Source organism: Taeniopygia guttata, chromosome 3, assembly GCF_048771995.1.
Source record: "Taeniopygia guttata chromosome 3, bTaeGut7.mat, whole genome shotgun sequence".
Lineage (NCBI taxonomy): Eukaryota > Metazoa > Chordata > Aves > Passeriformes > Estrildidae > Taeniopygia > Taeniopygia guttata.
The window spans coordinates 35,610,674-35,626,544 of NC_133027.1; the positions used below are offsets into that span (position 1 = coordinate 35,610,674).

The 15,871-nt window shown below is 36.3% G+C and overlaps 1 protein-coding gene across 1 annotated transcript in view; it reads right to left on the minus strand.

Moving 5' to 3' along the window:
• The window catches only part of ME1 (malic enzyme 1), a 154,591-nt gene that overhangs the window by 62,659 nt on the left and 76,061 nt on the right, over nt 1-15,871 (minus strand). Inside the window, exon 6 of the mRNA XM_030267522.4 lies at nt 5,867-5,970. Coding sequence (XP_030123382.1) covers nt 5,867-5,970 — 104 coding nt within the window. The remainder of the gene's footprint in view (nt 1-5,866; nt 5,971-15,871) is intronic.

Below are 15,871 nucleotides of genomic sequence, written 5' to 3' on the forward strand. Positions count from 1 at the left end.
AAAAATACTAAAATATTACCCCACTTTCTCTATCTTATCTCAAAACCCAAAACAATAGCATTCTCTCTCAGTATCATGTTTGAGGATTTTGTTACTTTTAGTTTTCTTTAAAGGATGAATGAGGCTTTATTTCTTCAAGGCTCCTCTGCTGATCTTTGCTAAGAATTTCTCTAAGGTCTTGCATCACAAACAATAATAGGTTTCTCTCTGCAAATAAACTTGGTGTGATTAGGTTCTGTCTATCCTGCTATGATTTTGCTTCACTAACAGACTCACTTTTCCTTATACTACTTACTGCATCCAAAAAGTCTGTAGAGCATGTATTTGTAACATTTCCAGCAATCATATATGATTCAACCACCAAACGAACCAAGAGGAAAGGGAAGAACAAGGCACTAAATAACAAAACAAAATCAAACCAAACAACCCAAAAAAATTGCTTGCCTACATTCTTCTTTTTGTGATGCATTTATAAGGATATTCATACTAAGAGTGAATTAATTAACCTACTCCCCCTTACATAACGAAACACACAGAAGCAGATGTCTTCTACCAAGTCTTCTTTCCTCCATGTTAAAGTTCCCTGGATCTGGCAACTGAAGGTGTGCCAAATGTGCACACAAGCATCCCATCTCAAGAAACACAGTACAGTTAGTTTAGTTATCTTTTTCCTCTACACAGGCAGGTGAGGACAATTCCAAGCAGGATACCTCACTAAGCACCGCAGCCTGGGGAATGATTCAGGGTTCCTTAACAACCTTCCTAGAGATGGCATCATCTGTTGACAATTTAAATGTTGCAAGTGGAATCAGTTACAAGTCATCATGGTTAATCACAAAATTTGAAGTCTCCTCAGGCAAACCATCATAGCTGCTTGAACTATTATAACAAAATAAACCCTGACTATGAAACTATTTGAGTTTTCCTCTTCTACAGCACTGTCCATTATCCAAAAAAACAATTCCTCATTTAAAACCACAATGGTTTTTTTTAGTCCAAGAGCCTTTTTTAATAGTCAAACAAGCTAAGGAACCTTCTGAACGGTCTTATCTTGTGAGTATAAAAAAGTTCACCTGGGAGTCTAGGTGGGCAAGGAAGTCTGGACCCAGGTAGTATCAGGAAGAACACAAACTCATCAATGACTAGAAATGAATCTCAGATGTAAGCACAGGAAGGAACTGAAGGTAGGTTAAAGAGCAATTGTAGCTGTAGTCAAGGCAGCCTACAGGCTACTGCCAAAGGACCCAGCTTTCTCATCTCCTGCTCTCCACAGCGATCCTCATTAGGAAGTTAATATTCACTGCATGGTGGAAGGAACAGGAACTCACAGACTTTCAAAATTGCTTCAAAGGGCCTAAGTCCCAGTGAGGGAAAAAAATCTCTATACAGAAGGATCTTCACTAAGTCTGCCATAGGAGGGAGTTGTTGCAGTAGCATTTCTTTCTGCACACTTTCTGACAGCCACTTTAGCTTGATCAATATGGGAATACACAGGCATAATGTAAGTCTTGGTCTTGCACCACTACAGTGCAAAAGAGGACAGAGGCACCAATGCTCCCACACTTGTGCTTGGACATACTGTCAGAATGACTCTGTGGTCCAACCACTCCCTTAATGATGTACAGCTATATGCACCTTTTAAAGTTGACTTCTTGCCAGTACATTCTCCTGCCAAAAGTAAGGGCTGTATGAATTAATTAATTTAGTCACAAATTGAACTATATTCTAATGTGATCTACTAAATGAAAACAGCTATTAAAATATTTTTCTATTTTGATTTTGTAGATATACTGCTTTTACAGTTCTCAAAGTTAGCTAAACCATATTTACCATAAAGCATTGCTTTAAGGTAGTACATGAAGTGAATGAAATACTGCTACCATCTGTGAATAATGTAATCAGGCAAATGAGGAATAATGACTACATCATGGTAATTTAGGATGGAACACAGTGAATTACAATTGTCAGCAGCTTGGTTTATAGCTCACAAACTTGAGGAAAGCACAGCATATAAAAAGAGTGGGGAAGGATTTAATCAAAATACCATTACAGAAAAGAACGTAAACGACACATGGCATTACTTTTCAAGGGTCCACCACTATTATTTGTATCTTGAAGTGTAACTGAAAACTTACCATCAGACACACACACAGAAAGATAATTTCAGTGATACAGGGCTGCTCATAAACATCATAAATCCACAGGGTTTAGCTCATAACAGAAATAATTCCATCCAAATCTTTGGGGTTGTGGTAGGTAGGCAAAGAAATAATCTATGGAAATTCCACCAGATTCTTTCCATTTTCTAAGTTTCTGTTAATAGGCCAGAGGTGCAAGTCAGTATTTTCCCTGCCCGCTATAATGACTTCTATTGGGGATGATCTGAAGCAGAAAGCAAGCTGGTAGGATGCTGTTCTTCCCTAATCTGACATTCTTTTGAGGGGTTCAGGGTGGATTATCTTTACCAGATTTGTGAAAATGAAATAGCATTTGAAATGGGGAAAAAATTCCATACTCTTTAAATCTCCTCCTTGCATTGGACAAGGAAATTCAAGTCCCTGCTATTTAAAAGATGCTTTTTTTGTCTCCTTTCATTTCTTGTTCTGTTTCCATTCTACATATTTTCCCCTCAAGCATTACCATAATCCTTCCACTGTTGTACATGAATACCTCTTGGCCACTGATATATTTCTCTTTGCATCATCACAGTCAAGCAGAAAAGATACAGGAACTGGAATAAAAACAGAGTTATTTTCTCTGGTTACACAGGAAGCTTTGGTGGATCAATCCCAGCTACCAAAGTGTTGTTTAGCAATCCCTTCTCTCAAAGTTTCCTCTGTAAACAGAGACATTTAAGAACAACTTGTCATTTGGAAAAATTTACTTGTCTGTATAAAATGTTTTATGACCCATTTCTCCACAGGGCAGAAACTTAACAAATGTGTCTGAATTCCAGTTGATATCATTTTCTTCACTGATGAAGACAACTGTCTTTTTCTCCTGTCACAAAATATTCCTTCCACTTAGAATATTCTCGTTCCTCTAAGTTACTGCACTGACACACAAGCAAGAACCACCTGGTAATGCCCAGAGAAATTATAGTATCTGCCCTCAAGAGGATAGCTGCTAGCACTGGTAATAGATAAATAAACAGATAAATGTATATATATGTAAATAAACAAAAGCTCTTCACTGGATTTTTGTCACCAGAACTTTCCATATGTTTCTGCCTTCCCTAATCTGGGAAAAATCAAAATGTATTAGTTACATTCTGCCATCATAGCACACTGGATACTGGACCACAATCTTTCAGTAATGATTAATTTAAGTTTTGGGTTTGTTGGTTTGGTTTGGGGTTTTCTTTTCTTTTAATCCTGACTCTTTCATAAATAATTTTGTTTCATAAGAAGAACTTTTTTTGGGGTTAATAACAGCGGTGCCTGAGGAGGAGGAAAATATAGCAGTTGATGAACCTATACCTTTTTATAAATCGTTTTCTTTATTATCATGCCATCCATTGTATAAAGGAGATGTTTCAACATGAAATTCTATAAATTATGTTGCATAAAAGTTATAAATTTACAAAAATTTAGATTTTCAAAATTTAATAATCATTCAAGATGACATCTAGGAAAATTCCCTGGAAGCCAATAAAAAGCCTGCACAGAGTGCACCACCCTGTACTGCTGCCCACTCCTTCTTGCTTCCAGGCAATGCTGCTGAAACCTGGCTCTCACTTTTGCTAGCATTTGACCTCTCTGGAGAATTATGAAGGTGAAAAAGATCTAAAATAGGTATTTCACATAGCTTTCTGACTTGAAAATATCTGTCATCACACTGTTTTTAATTTAGACTTATTAAAAATACATGACAGCCTCATGCTTTACAATGTTAATGATTATGTATGTCTTGGAAATGTACTGAAAACACCATGGCAGCAGATTCCACCAGAAGTTAACTAAAGAACTGAACCATTCCCAGAACTGGTTAGGCAGGGCTAAATAAGAAAGCTTCTTTTGGAGCACCATGGCAATAACTGACAATAAATATGACTAACATAAAATTTAACAGACCAAACATGCAACTAAGGTTAGCAAAGCAAATATTCGCTCAGTGAAACAGCCAGCAGAAGACCAAGAAAAGTGAAAAGAGGAAAAACATAATAGAAACGTTTGTAAGGACAAAATAACAATCATGTAACCAAAGTATACAATCACAGAGATCACCACAATGTTTGTAAAGGGAATCCTGACCTGCACGTTTAACAGTCGGACCTGCTACACCAGAATCAGCTGTGCCAACAGCACATTAAACACAAATCTGAAGTTAGGGAGATATAAAATTACTGAGCAATTGGACTCAATTTTGATTTAACTACATCAATTTTCCCTTCACCTTAGTATGGATATCACAATGAACACAGGTGCCACACTACAGGCAAAACAATTCACAAGTAAACCATGCAAAGCTGGAATTACAATTTTTAAGTGTTCCACTTCAAACATGAACTTCAACCACTGCTGACCATGACAGACTTAGCTGAGAACAAAGTGATCTTTCAGAAGGTCGACCAAACACAAATTTCTCAAAATTGCCCAAAATTACAGAGCTCTAAAGTTGTTTAAGTAGAAAGCACATGTCAACCAGACCTTCAAACATTACTGAGAAAATCTTCTGCTTGTCTCTGATTATTTCCTTTAGTATCAAGAACAGTGGTTCATTTTAAAGAAAGGGTAGGTTAGAGAATGCATTATGTTAGAGGTTCTCAAAACACAGACCACAGAGCAATATCTAATGCTCTGAACATTGTTTTAGGTGACTCTATTAGCATCAATCTTATCTGCAAGGGAATATTCAGAAGAGTAGCAAACATAGAACAGGATAGAGTCAAACCAGCAATTTTCATAGGAAGATTATGAACAAGGGAGTGGCAGTGGGGATGATGGGGAAGAGTATAAGTAGTACACGAAAGAATATGAGTTTCAGGCACAGAAATTAATACCACTGCTTGGCCGAGTTTCTTCTGCACAGCAACCACGGCAAAAAGAACAGAAGTTATGTATGCCTAGGTAAGGCCTCAAATGCAGATGGGGCACAAGGCAAGACTGAGGAGCTGGAAAGTATTTCCAGGTTCCACAGCTCAGCTTTGCCTTTGGAAGGCAGATGCAGAAAACACATTTCTCTAAGGATCCTGGCAGCTGAGCTATTTCAGATATACACATTGAATGCAGAGCTAGAACTTCAAATACTTTAACAAACAAGGAAACTATGAGCAAATGTGTTATTTGACATGCAAGGAGAACTATTTTATACATCACAGTCTAATAATATATTTAACTACTTTCTGTATATGAAAAGTGAAAGAGCTGACTTGGTACCAATAACATTACATTTAAAATTAAAACACTGAAAAGTTAGTCCTGTCATGGATTTTGTGGGGGCAGAGGCAGGGGTTGCCAAGTATGATAGCTTCTTTAAGGCTGCTGACATCTCATGTATGAAATCACAGAGACACAGATCATGTAGGCACAGCACTAGGCACAGAACATTTTTAGGCAAATCTTTAACAATCTAAATCTTGAAAAAGAAGTTTGAAAAGCTAGTTATATTCAGATGAATTTTACTGCTCATATAAGTGATAAAACTGCAATATTGAAGGTAAATAGTTAAGGCAGTTATAAACTCGTAAAATAGTATTCTCAAAATAGTTAAGGCAGTTATAAACTTGTAAAATAGTATGCCCAAAATAAAAATAATCTGGAACCTAACAACTCTGTCATCTTTTCATAAGTTACTGACCTTTATTTCTCTCAAGATGAAGTTCACAGTGGAATTCATCAATAAGTAGCACAGATATATCACTTACCTTGCAGTCACAGCTTCCATGAATTCATCAAGAAGATCATCATAGGCTTGACCTCTAATTCTCTTGTGTCTCAGCCCAATATACAAAGGATCTTTCAGCAATGCCTGTTGAAAAAAAAATGTTTGAAATATTACATGAGCAAGATACAATACTACACTCTTAGTTAATAAGAAGGAGACAAAAATACAGTGTTTGAGGATTAACCCAAGCATATGAAGTACATATTAATTTATCCACCTCTACAGTAAGACCAAAGAACATAAAGAGATTAAAGAAACACCCTTTTGTATCAAGGAAAAAGGATACCCAAGTCTCAAAGGAAGTGTATAGTTTCCAAATGAAAAAGTAAAGTTTACTCTGAAACGTCAGGTTTCAAAAGTATCTTTTAAAGCTTTAGTAAGTAATTTTCTATTTTTCTTTTATATCCTGAAAGTCCTCTGACATTTTAAAAAGTCATTTTCCTTAATTTCATCATGTCTCACAAATCTCTCTCAGACCGCATCATTTCAACTGTTTTGATAAGCTGATACTCAGAAAATGTGCAGTTTTCTAAAATTTAATATACAAAAATATAACCAACCCTTTGCCCTTTTCCTTCCAAACTTATTAGATTATCAGTTTATATTCCATAATTCTTCAATTCAGCTATCCATGTTCCATCAGTTGGATATGATTTCTGAATTTGTCTCTCCTTAAATCTTGTACTTCTTCTTTCTTTAGCTTTATGATCCATACTTCCCATAAAAACACTAAGCCGGTATCACTCCATGTCTTCACTACTAGAAGGTCTGATGTATTCCCAAATTATAACTTACTAATTACTAAATTTGTACTTTCTTTTATAAATTTATTACTAAATTTATACAGCGAATGTCACACTTCCACTGGCTTTCTCAGGTATAAAGACACTCTTTGTTATTGTTTCTCACATGCCTCTGAAAACAAATAAGCTAATTTCCCCATTGTATATAGTGTGCAATCCTCCCACACATGCCCAAACAGCTTTAGAATAGGTCAGAAGCTTGACTAAACATTTTTCATCCAAAACCAATTTGTAAATTCAACAGGGTGGCAGAAATTTTTCATACATCAGTTTCAACTAGAAAAACATTGTAAAGAAAAATACAGACCAACTTGTCTTTCCAAGAGAGAGTCTTAAGAATGCAAAATGAGGAAAAAGTATGGAAAGCTTTCTCTTCCTGAGCCAGACTGGGAAACAGAGATCTGATTTCTGAATTTTAGAGAAGTGCCTAAATTCCCATTCCAGCTTTGTTTTACATTGTAAAACTGAAAAAAAATCCTCTGGGTCACAAGCTCCTGTTAAAGAACTATTTGAATCAGTATGCAACTTAAAATCTTTGGTGGTATACTGCCTCCCCAGGACTTCCTGATACAGACCTATAGATAGAGATGTTTGTCTCTCCCTCACTTTTCTTTCCACTTTCACAGAGATGTAAAGAAATAAGATTAGAATGTTTTAAAAAATCAAGCAGGTTTAAAAGATTAATTTTCTTGCTAAATAAAACTTGCTAAATTAATCACCAATTCAGAACAATTTGTAATACATTACTTACAGACATTCAGAAGTTTAGCTCAGCTTTTTGAAGTGAAACATGAATAAAGCTCAAAATTAAAATTACTTTATAAGTGAAGGTGACATAATTACACTGTAAGTAATGTATTTTTTCCTTTCACAACACACTGTAGCATTCATGTCTAAGTAGCACATTTTTTTCAGAAATAATTTTGCCTATGTATTCACATTATCCTAAATATTCTAGTAGCAAAATCAAAATAATAATTCTGTACCTATTCTAGATACTGCAGGAAAAACTGATCTGATATCTGTCAAAGTAATTGTCCCTTTTGTATAGTCTTGTTTGATATAATCACTTCAAACTTTGTAGTCAATAACTATTTCTGCAATTGTTTTTCATTTCCATTTTGTCTATTTATTAAAAATGACCTCAAGAAAACCTGAAAAATCAAGGATAAAATTATATATCTGGGAGATGAATTCACAGGAAGTGCAAATTAACTTTTTAACCACAGGAAATCTTCAGGCAATTTTGGAGAACCCATACCAGTCATCTCTTGCTTCCCACCAGACTGAGCACACAAGGTTGGAAAGGAGAACTGCCAAGCCTCAGAAGCCTCTATCAGGAACATCACAGTAGGACTCAGAAACAGTAATCTCACTTCTAAAATCCCATTGCTGCAGTTTTCCATGCAACTAGGCTGGCATGCTATCCCATGCCCTGTGTATGGATACCACATATTCCACTGTCCAATTCAGAGTAAATACCTTAATTCCTTTCCAACTTCCATAACTTTTTCTTCCTAAACTGATATGCTCTTTTCAAAGAGCTTCCACAAGCTTTTTATTAAGCAATGTCTGTTCTCTCATTTTATCAAACAATGCTCAAAATGAAAAAAAATCTTTGGTTCCTTTATTTTCTAAATTCTGACGACATGTTTCTAAAACACTTTGCAGCCAGACTGAATCAGTCTGACTCCTTCAAGAAGGCAGTTTAGATGGGCAGTGATTCTGTGAAAGTTCAAGAGAAATAGGCATCACATTACTCTGTTCAAAAAGTGCTAAACTGGCCATGGTTCTGCCTTTAAATGTACATAGGCTCTTACACTCTTTTTGCTACTTCTGCGTTTTTCGTGTCTGTGAGCCTTTAAATCTATATTCAACACAGAAACTCAGAACTCCAAAGTGGTTCTATTTATAGGACCATTACTTGAGTTTATTCACCTATCTTTGATGCTGAAATTTAATGTGAAATATTTAAAACAATTATTACAGTGTTTCGGGAGTATTTATAAACTTCTAGCCTAGGAAGTCTCACAAGCAGAGACAATTAATTCAACAACACATCTCTGATGAAAAGCTTGGCCAACTATATACTCAGAGTTCAGAATTCCTTTACAGCTCAATGCATTCTGCTTAACAAACGTTACAGTTTGACATGAAATAGCCCCAAAAAGTTCCTTTATGGTCCTGTTTGGAACAACGTATGAAGAAACCCGTGTCGGACACAAAAGAATGAAACCTTCAGCGAGTGAAAAGAACAGTGGTCACGTCTGCGCCCTGAGTGGCAAACCATTGTGGAGCTGCTCCCTTTCCAAAGGCCGCTGAAGAATGAATAAGCTGCTTAAGCACATTATCCCCTTATTCAGGTCAGCACCATGCAAACCAGGACTGTGCTGCTTGTTTCTTTTAGAGGGTTCACGCATCTTGAGAGATTAACATTTGCTACCAACTATTTCATGGCTTTCAAACAGATTACCAAAAAAACATTCCATCGTACAATCAAGTATGTCAAACTGACATGATGATTAGGTACTTTTCCTCAATGACTTGGGTTTCTTTTGTTATCTAGCTTGTTGTCAAAGCTTAAACTTTATTTTGTTCTTTTGGAAATTAATCTCCCTCAAAACATAACTCTCCTTTTTCCAGGTTAGTGGGTTTGTTATGCATATCACATGATACTGAAAAAGTTGATGCCAGCTTATTTTTAGACATGTTTATTCTAAGACTAAAAAAAAGTTCTGAAACATTTAGGTTCACCAATGTGGTACATTCAAGCTTTAACAGAAATAGTGTTTTCTAAGAATAAAAGGCTTATTTAAAGTTCTGGTAGTTGAAATATCATGTAGATCTATTTAGAACTAACTGTCCAAAATAATGAGTTCTTTGCAGCACCACCTGAGTACATTAAAACTGTAATGACCTTTGGGGGTTTTAAGAAAAGGGCAAATCGCTTATGCCATCTTACTTAAAGAGATCAGAAAACCATCAAAGTTCAAGCAAGGCTGAGCTGTGCACCTGGCTCTAATTTAGCTACAAAAGCCAAACAAGTGAGAAACAGAAAACTGCACACTTAAATATTTTATCAGTTGAGCACAAACACACTGAAATGTCATTAGGTCCCAAACTTGGCACTGAGATGTTTCTTTGGAACAAATACATACTTCAGTGAACAGCTTCATGGAAAGTTGTAGGGGAACATCTGCAAGACCCCGAGCCTTTCCACTGAAAAAGATGGAGCAGAGATAGTTCAGAACCAATCAATGCTACCTAGACAGTGCTTGGTGTATGGTAATGCTTCAGAGTAGCAACTAACCCCACACCATTAAAATGCCAAAACCCTCCAGCAGCTCCACAATGGGAAATGACCTGCACTAGAGCCACAGTTACAGAACTAAAAGAGAACTGTATTTGTATGGGACATCTGAAGCTTTGGGACAAAGACATGCCACATGCCAGAAATTAAACACATTTCAGATTCATCTAACAGGGCACACAGTTACCAAAAACACCTGGGGGAGGCCATTGCTTTTTCAACTCTTACTATTTTCTTATGTTAATACACTCCAAATTTTTTTGTCACTTTCCTGCCTCAGTTTTAACAGGTAGGGGAAGAGCTGGTGAGCAAGGAAGGGTTTCTATTCTCCAGGTAAGTTGCATAGTTCAAACTTTTATTTTTGTTCCACAAGATTGAAATTTCACTTGAAGTGAATTTTTTCCAATAAAAACACTTAGCCGGTTAGGAACATGCCAATGTTTTGGACTTTACTTCAGCTTCCATCAATACTCACTGCCCAGTAATCAATCTGCATTCATTTAAACTTTCAGTTTGTAAGCACAAACATACCGAATCACAATTTTCTGTCCTTCAAGAACTGCTTGCAGCTGCAAAGTGTTTTTCACAGCATTAGAAAGAGTGTATAAGATTTCAATTTATACTAGACTAAAGGCCTTTCTTTTCTTTAAATAAGCTTGCTTTGAAGCCTGAAATACAGGACGATGATACCCTTAAAATGCGTAACAAAGTCTGTGTATCCAAATGCTAAGTGAATTTTGGATGAGTTGAATGCTACTAACTGGGTTTGAGGGTGTAGAATACTTTGAAAACATAAGTTGCATAATAAAAAAAACTAAAGATTTTTTCTGAAATTTTGTTTTCTTTGAATTACACTAGCCATATGACATACTCACTAAGAAATCACGGCCCCTCTTATCTAAACACCAGACCTTTATCAACACATTTGCCAATGTTAGCAAGGGACCTCTTACACAAGAAAAAAAGAGCCTTACTCTCTGTTTCTCCCCAAAAGAAGGAGATCTCATATTTGGGAGTCTCAGCTAATACTTTATCTAGACATCCCCAAAACAGATATTGGCATGCAGGGTAGTAACTCTCTTTGTCGCTCAGTTTCCTCCATGGGCTCCTCCATAGGACAGGATGTCACAAAAGATCCCAAAATATAAAGCCAAAAATGGGTATCACAATGGGTCATTCTAGCTATAAAAAAGGAGGAAAAACCCCACACAGTGGACATGAGTTTCAACAGTTGAGCTGTTTTAAGTGTGCTCATCTTGCCAAAACCAAGTGGCTCTCAGTTCTTTAGAGACAAAGATATGGCTGTACTATATTTTCCCACTTGTAATCCTAAAAACATCACTGAAAATTGTCTCTTGTCAGTTCAGACAAAATTTTAGACCTTCAAAGTTAAGGGTTTAAAAGATAATACATTCATAGTACTTCTTTATCATCAATCTTGAATGTAGTGCTTGAAAGGAATTACTTCTGCGGAATAAAGTTATTAGCAAAGAGCATTATGAATTTTTTAGTTTTAAATATAAAAATTTATTAAAACTCTGGTGAAGCAATATCCTGATGTAACAGAAAAGTACTTATGGTGTTTAAAAATTCTGCTTAAAAGAATTTAAGGTTGTGGAAAAAAATACAGAGAATATATTCTCTTTCATATATGTATAATGATACTTTCTTTCATATATGTAATGATATTATCTTTCACATATGTATAATGATACTATAGATTTGCACACCAGACTAGACTTAAAAAATTATTTCTCCTTAAAGACAGGCTTCATTTGTTAAGCCCAACTTGTTCTTTAATTTCATAAGGTTATTAAAGTGTCAGTGTGACACTTTACATCCTGTGCTTGCTTCTGCTCAGGAGCTTACTCATTTCTAACCTGAAGAAGAATTACCAGTTGTAGCTTCAAATGCTCATTGAACCTTGTTGCTTATATTCCAGTGATTTCCCACGCATGCCAACAGCCTTGCCCAGCTGAAAAACTGTCAGCTCCAGCGAACTTTAACAACAAAATAAAAGTCTCTCTAATGGCCGGAAAGAATGCTTCATGAAGTAATCTTGTAACACGCTATGAAATTACCACAGCCCATCCCCAAGCAAGACTGCACAAAGTCCGGCTGTGCCAAGGACATTCTGTGGGATGTTTCCGGTGCATGTATGTGGCACTGAATAAAGGCCCCAGTGTGCAAGTGCTGCGGGCAGACTGTGGCTCTGTGCCCAGGGGCACCGGCCTCCAGCCCCCTCACACAGCACCATCTGCCTGCATCCCTCCATCCCATCCCATGGCTACCAGAAGGCAGCAAAGCTAAAGAGCACCCAGCCCCCTGAGGGTAACATTTACAAACATACCTGAGATACACAAATGTGTGGTTATGTGAGCCCTAATTAGCAAGGGCGCACCAAGCGCAAAATCCAAAGACAGAAGTTGCAGCAGCAAGGGGCAAGATGCACTTGATTTTTCAGATTTTTCAAAGGACTGCTGTCTCTTCCAAGTCAGACAATGTTTGGGGCATGACTCACTTGTGTCCACGAGTCAGTTTGTGGAATCAAGGGATGGATGAGGAACTCGTGGGTTGTTGATGGTGCAGGGGCATAGAGCAGTGCTGCCTTCTAGTGTGAGTCTCTAGATACACCTGAGTCACTCTCATAGCTAAACTCCAAAATGCTGGGAATGATAAAATATTTTATAGAAATTATACTTTTATAGAAATTTTCTCTTATGATTTTTAGGTGTAATTCATGATTTATGAGCACTTGAAACACACAATACTAGTTACAGCCAGTGGTCCATTAATGATGCATATGCCCAAGAAGTTCCTTTCAAAACAAACTGGAATTCAAACTGACCTTTTTTACTTGGTGGGCTCTGAAAACTATAAGTAATACACACCATATATTGCCATACTTGATATTGAATAGTAAAATGTAAACATTTTTAAAGTAATAATACATCTTACACCAGATGAATTATATCTTTTTCAGAGCAATTTGGCTTTCGTTGCACCTGCTTACCTTTCCAGTATAAGAGAGTCACAAAACAATAACAAAGCTTTTTCAGTATGTTAACATTGTTATTAAAAAATTTCCTGCACTAAATTTACTTGGACTATCTGGCAAAAACTACTCTGTGCACTTCGATCTTTAAGGCAGTCCAAACAGGAAAGACCTGGGAAGAACTGAGTAGTGAAACATACCTCAAGTACAACTTTGCTAGCCAACAGATAAAGCAAAAAAAAGAATGGTATTTCCATGAAATTTAAATGCCATTGGAACCTTTTCTCATGTCAAACAGCTTACATTGATGATTTTCAACCAGTTTAACTTCTAAAAGTTATTAGAAGTATGTTTCAGAGAATTGCCATCATGAGTCATGGCTTGTTCTTAAGGAAAAAAAAAAAAAGGCATTTTCCTCAGGATTGGATTTTGTATATCAAAGTACTGTAATTGAAAAAAGAAAACCTGCCTTCAAAGCTAGCAAGTTAGTTTGACAGGTTTTCATACTAGAAAATGAAGAACTAAAAAGCTTTTCAATTCTAAACATAAAATTGTGCCAACATCTTCCATTACAGAAAGTTAGCTTCAAAATTAACATAATAAATTCCTTGTTAAACTGATTAAAGCACCAGAGCTCTCCTAGTACCATGCTTGTGTATCACCACCATAGAGATTCATCAGGTCCTTCTTTTAAATCTACATTTACTTATGCACCAAGTGGCAGCTGTTGCAAGCAGCTCATAACTAAGGCACATGATTACTAGGACAAAGGGGGAATAATCTCTAACACTGGAAAATACTGAGGAAAAGCATAGAAAGATCTATTTCCTGTGTTAATTGTGCCAATCTGAAAATCATGGAATGCTTTCTATGAACAGGGCACTGTCACCATGGATGAAGTACATGTTCATTACAGAACAGGTTCTCAAGCATTAGAACAAGCTGCCCAGGGAAGTGGTTGAGTTCCCATCCCTGGAGGTATTTAAAAGTACATGTGGCACTTTCAGGACATGGTTTAGTGGTGGACTTGGCAGTGCTGGGCTAACAGTGGGACCCAGTGATCTTATAAGTCTTTTCAAACCTAAATTATTCTATGATTCAACCTGCTACCAGAACCATATCTAGCAGAGTTGGTAAGGAGAACAGGGAGGGTAATTCATCATGCATTTTAAGAAAAAAAAAAACAAAGCAAAACAGCAAGATAAATACTCTGTATTACATTTAATAGTCTGAGAGCTCTCTCCTGATGTTGACATCTGTCTGCAGGGATAGGGACAATGCCAATTCCACAAATGCCTGTAATTTGAGTTAGAACTTGGAAGACACTCAGAGCCATGGTTTTGGAGGAACATTTCATCAGACACAATTTTAGCACTCATAACTCTTTTACACAGTAAAACTGAAAACAAATGGTTGTCTGCATGCCAGTGGCATTTCTTGAAAAACTTAATCATTTGCCTATTGAGAAAACAATAGTCTTGAAGAATCCACCATCATTTAGGACTTCAGCACATTGTGCTGCATGTAATCACTAATATTTTAGCATACAAACAATAGTCAGAAAGAAATCTGAGAAATCTCATGTATTTTATTAAAGAATTTTCAGAAGAATCTCACAAGAAATCTCCTAAAACTCCTGGTATCTACTTTCTATAAAAGCTTTTACTGAATCACAGAAAAGGCTCAGATGGACTATTAAGCTCCCTACACAACTGACCCTCCACAGGCATCACAGAGTTAAAGACTACAGTTCCTTCTTCATGAACCCCAGCTGCTACATGGCTAAAATCTCAGTTACATGTCCTGTCACACATCAAGAAACATGTTACAAAACCCTACACTTTGAAAAATAGCTGATGGATAATGGGAACTGGAAGCTATAGAAATAGATTATTACTTAAGAAGTTTCTTGCTCTCAAAAAACATGAGGGATGATGTGCTAAAACCTACTTGAAGGTCCAGCCATAAGTGCTTATAATAAATCACAGAAGGTGGCCAAACAATCATCTTTAAGAAGAGCCCAAAGAGTACTCATGGTGGCCTATACAGTACCCTAAAAAACAAGTATAGCTTCAGTGAAATTCTTTTGAGAAGTTGGAGATATTTATCTTTCTTTTTTTCCTGTAGTTAGCAGGAGTGTAGCTATCTCAATACATTACATTTTTTAGCTTAATCAAAAGATACAAGATACAGCTGCTTGGGGTGGTTTAAACACTTTTAATACATCTAACTTTTCTATACTATTTTTGCAAACCAAGAAACACACATTATTTCCTTTATGTTCATGCACTTACATTTACAAATTTTGTTTAGGATAGGTAGCTGGAATGTCTAATTATAAGGATTCATCCAGCTTTCAAAACCAGACAAAAATACTGGAAAAAAACCCCAAACAAACCTAAAATCAAAAAGCAAATCACCAACAAAGTGAATAAAAAACTCAACAAAGTGAATCTTTACATAAAGAATAAAGACTTATTGTTTTGAAGATGACAGGCTTGTTATTAATTAGCAGCATTCAGAAGAATGCCATCTTAATAATTTTCCTTCATCTGAAAGATTACAAAGATAACATAAACCTCAAAAAAACCTTCAAAGACCTTTTTCTCTCATATTTAATATTATACTAATAAAGAGGATTTTGCTAATATTGTATCAGCTCGCACATTATCACAGCAGTGTCTCAAGTACATCAGACTGAACAGAATTTTAACGGATCAACAGATACCATTTACAGAACTGAAAATCTTGTTCTAGCTTACCAGTATATCTCACTTCTACACCAACAGTTTTGATACTTTGGTTTTCTTTTTTTTCCATTCACACGTAACTATAAATCACCACTTGTTGTGACCTCTCCTCAGTTTTATTAAACTT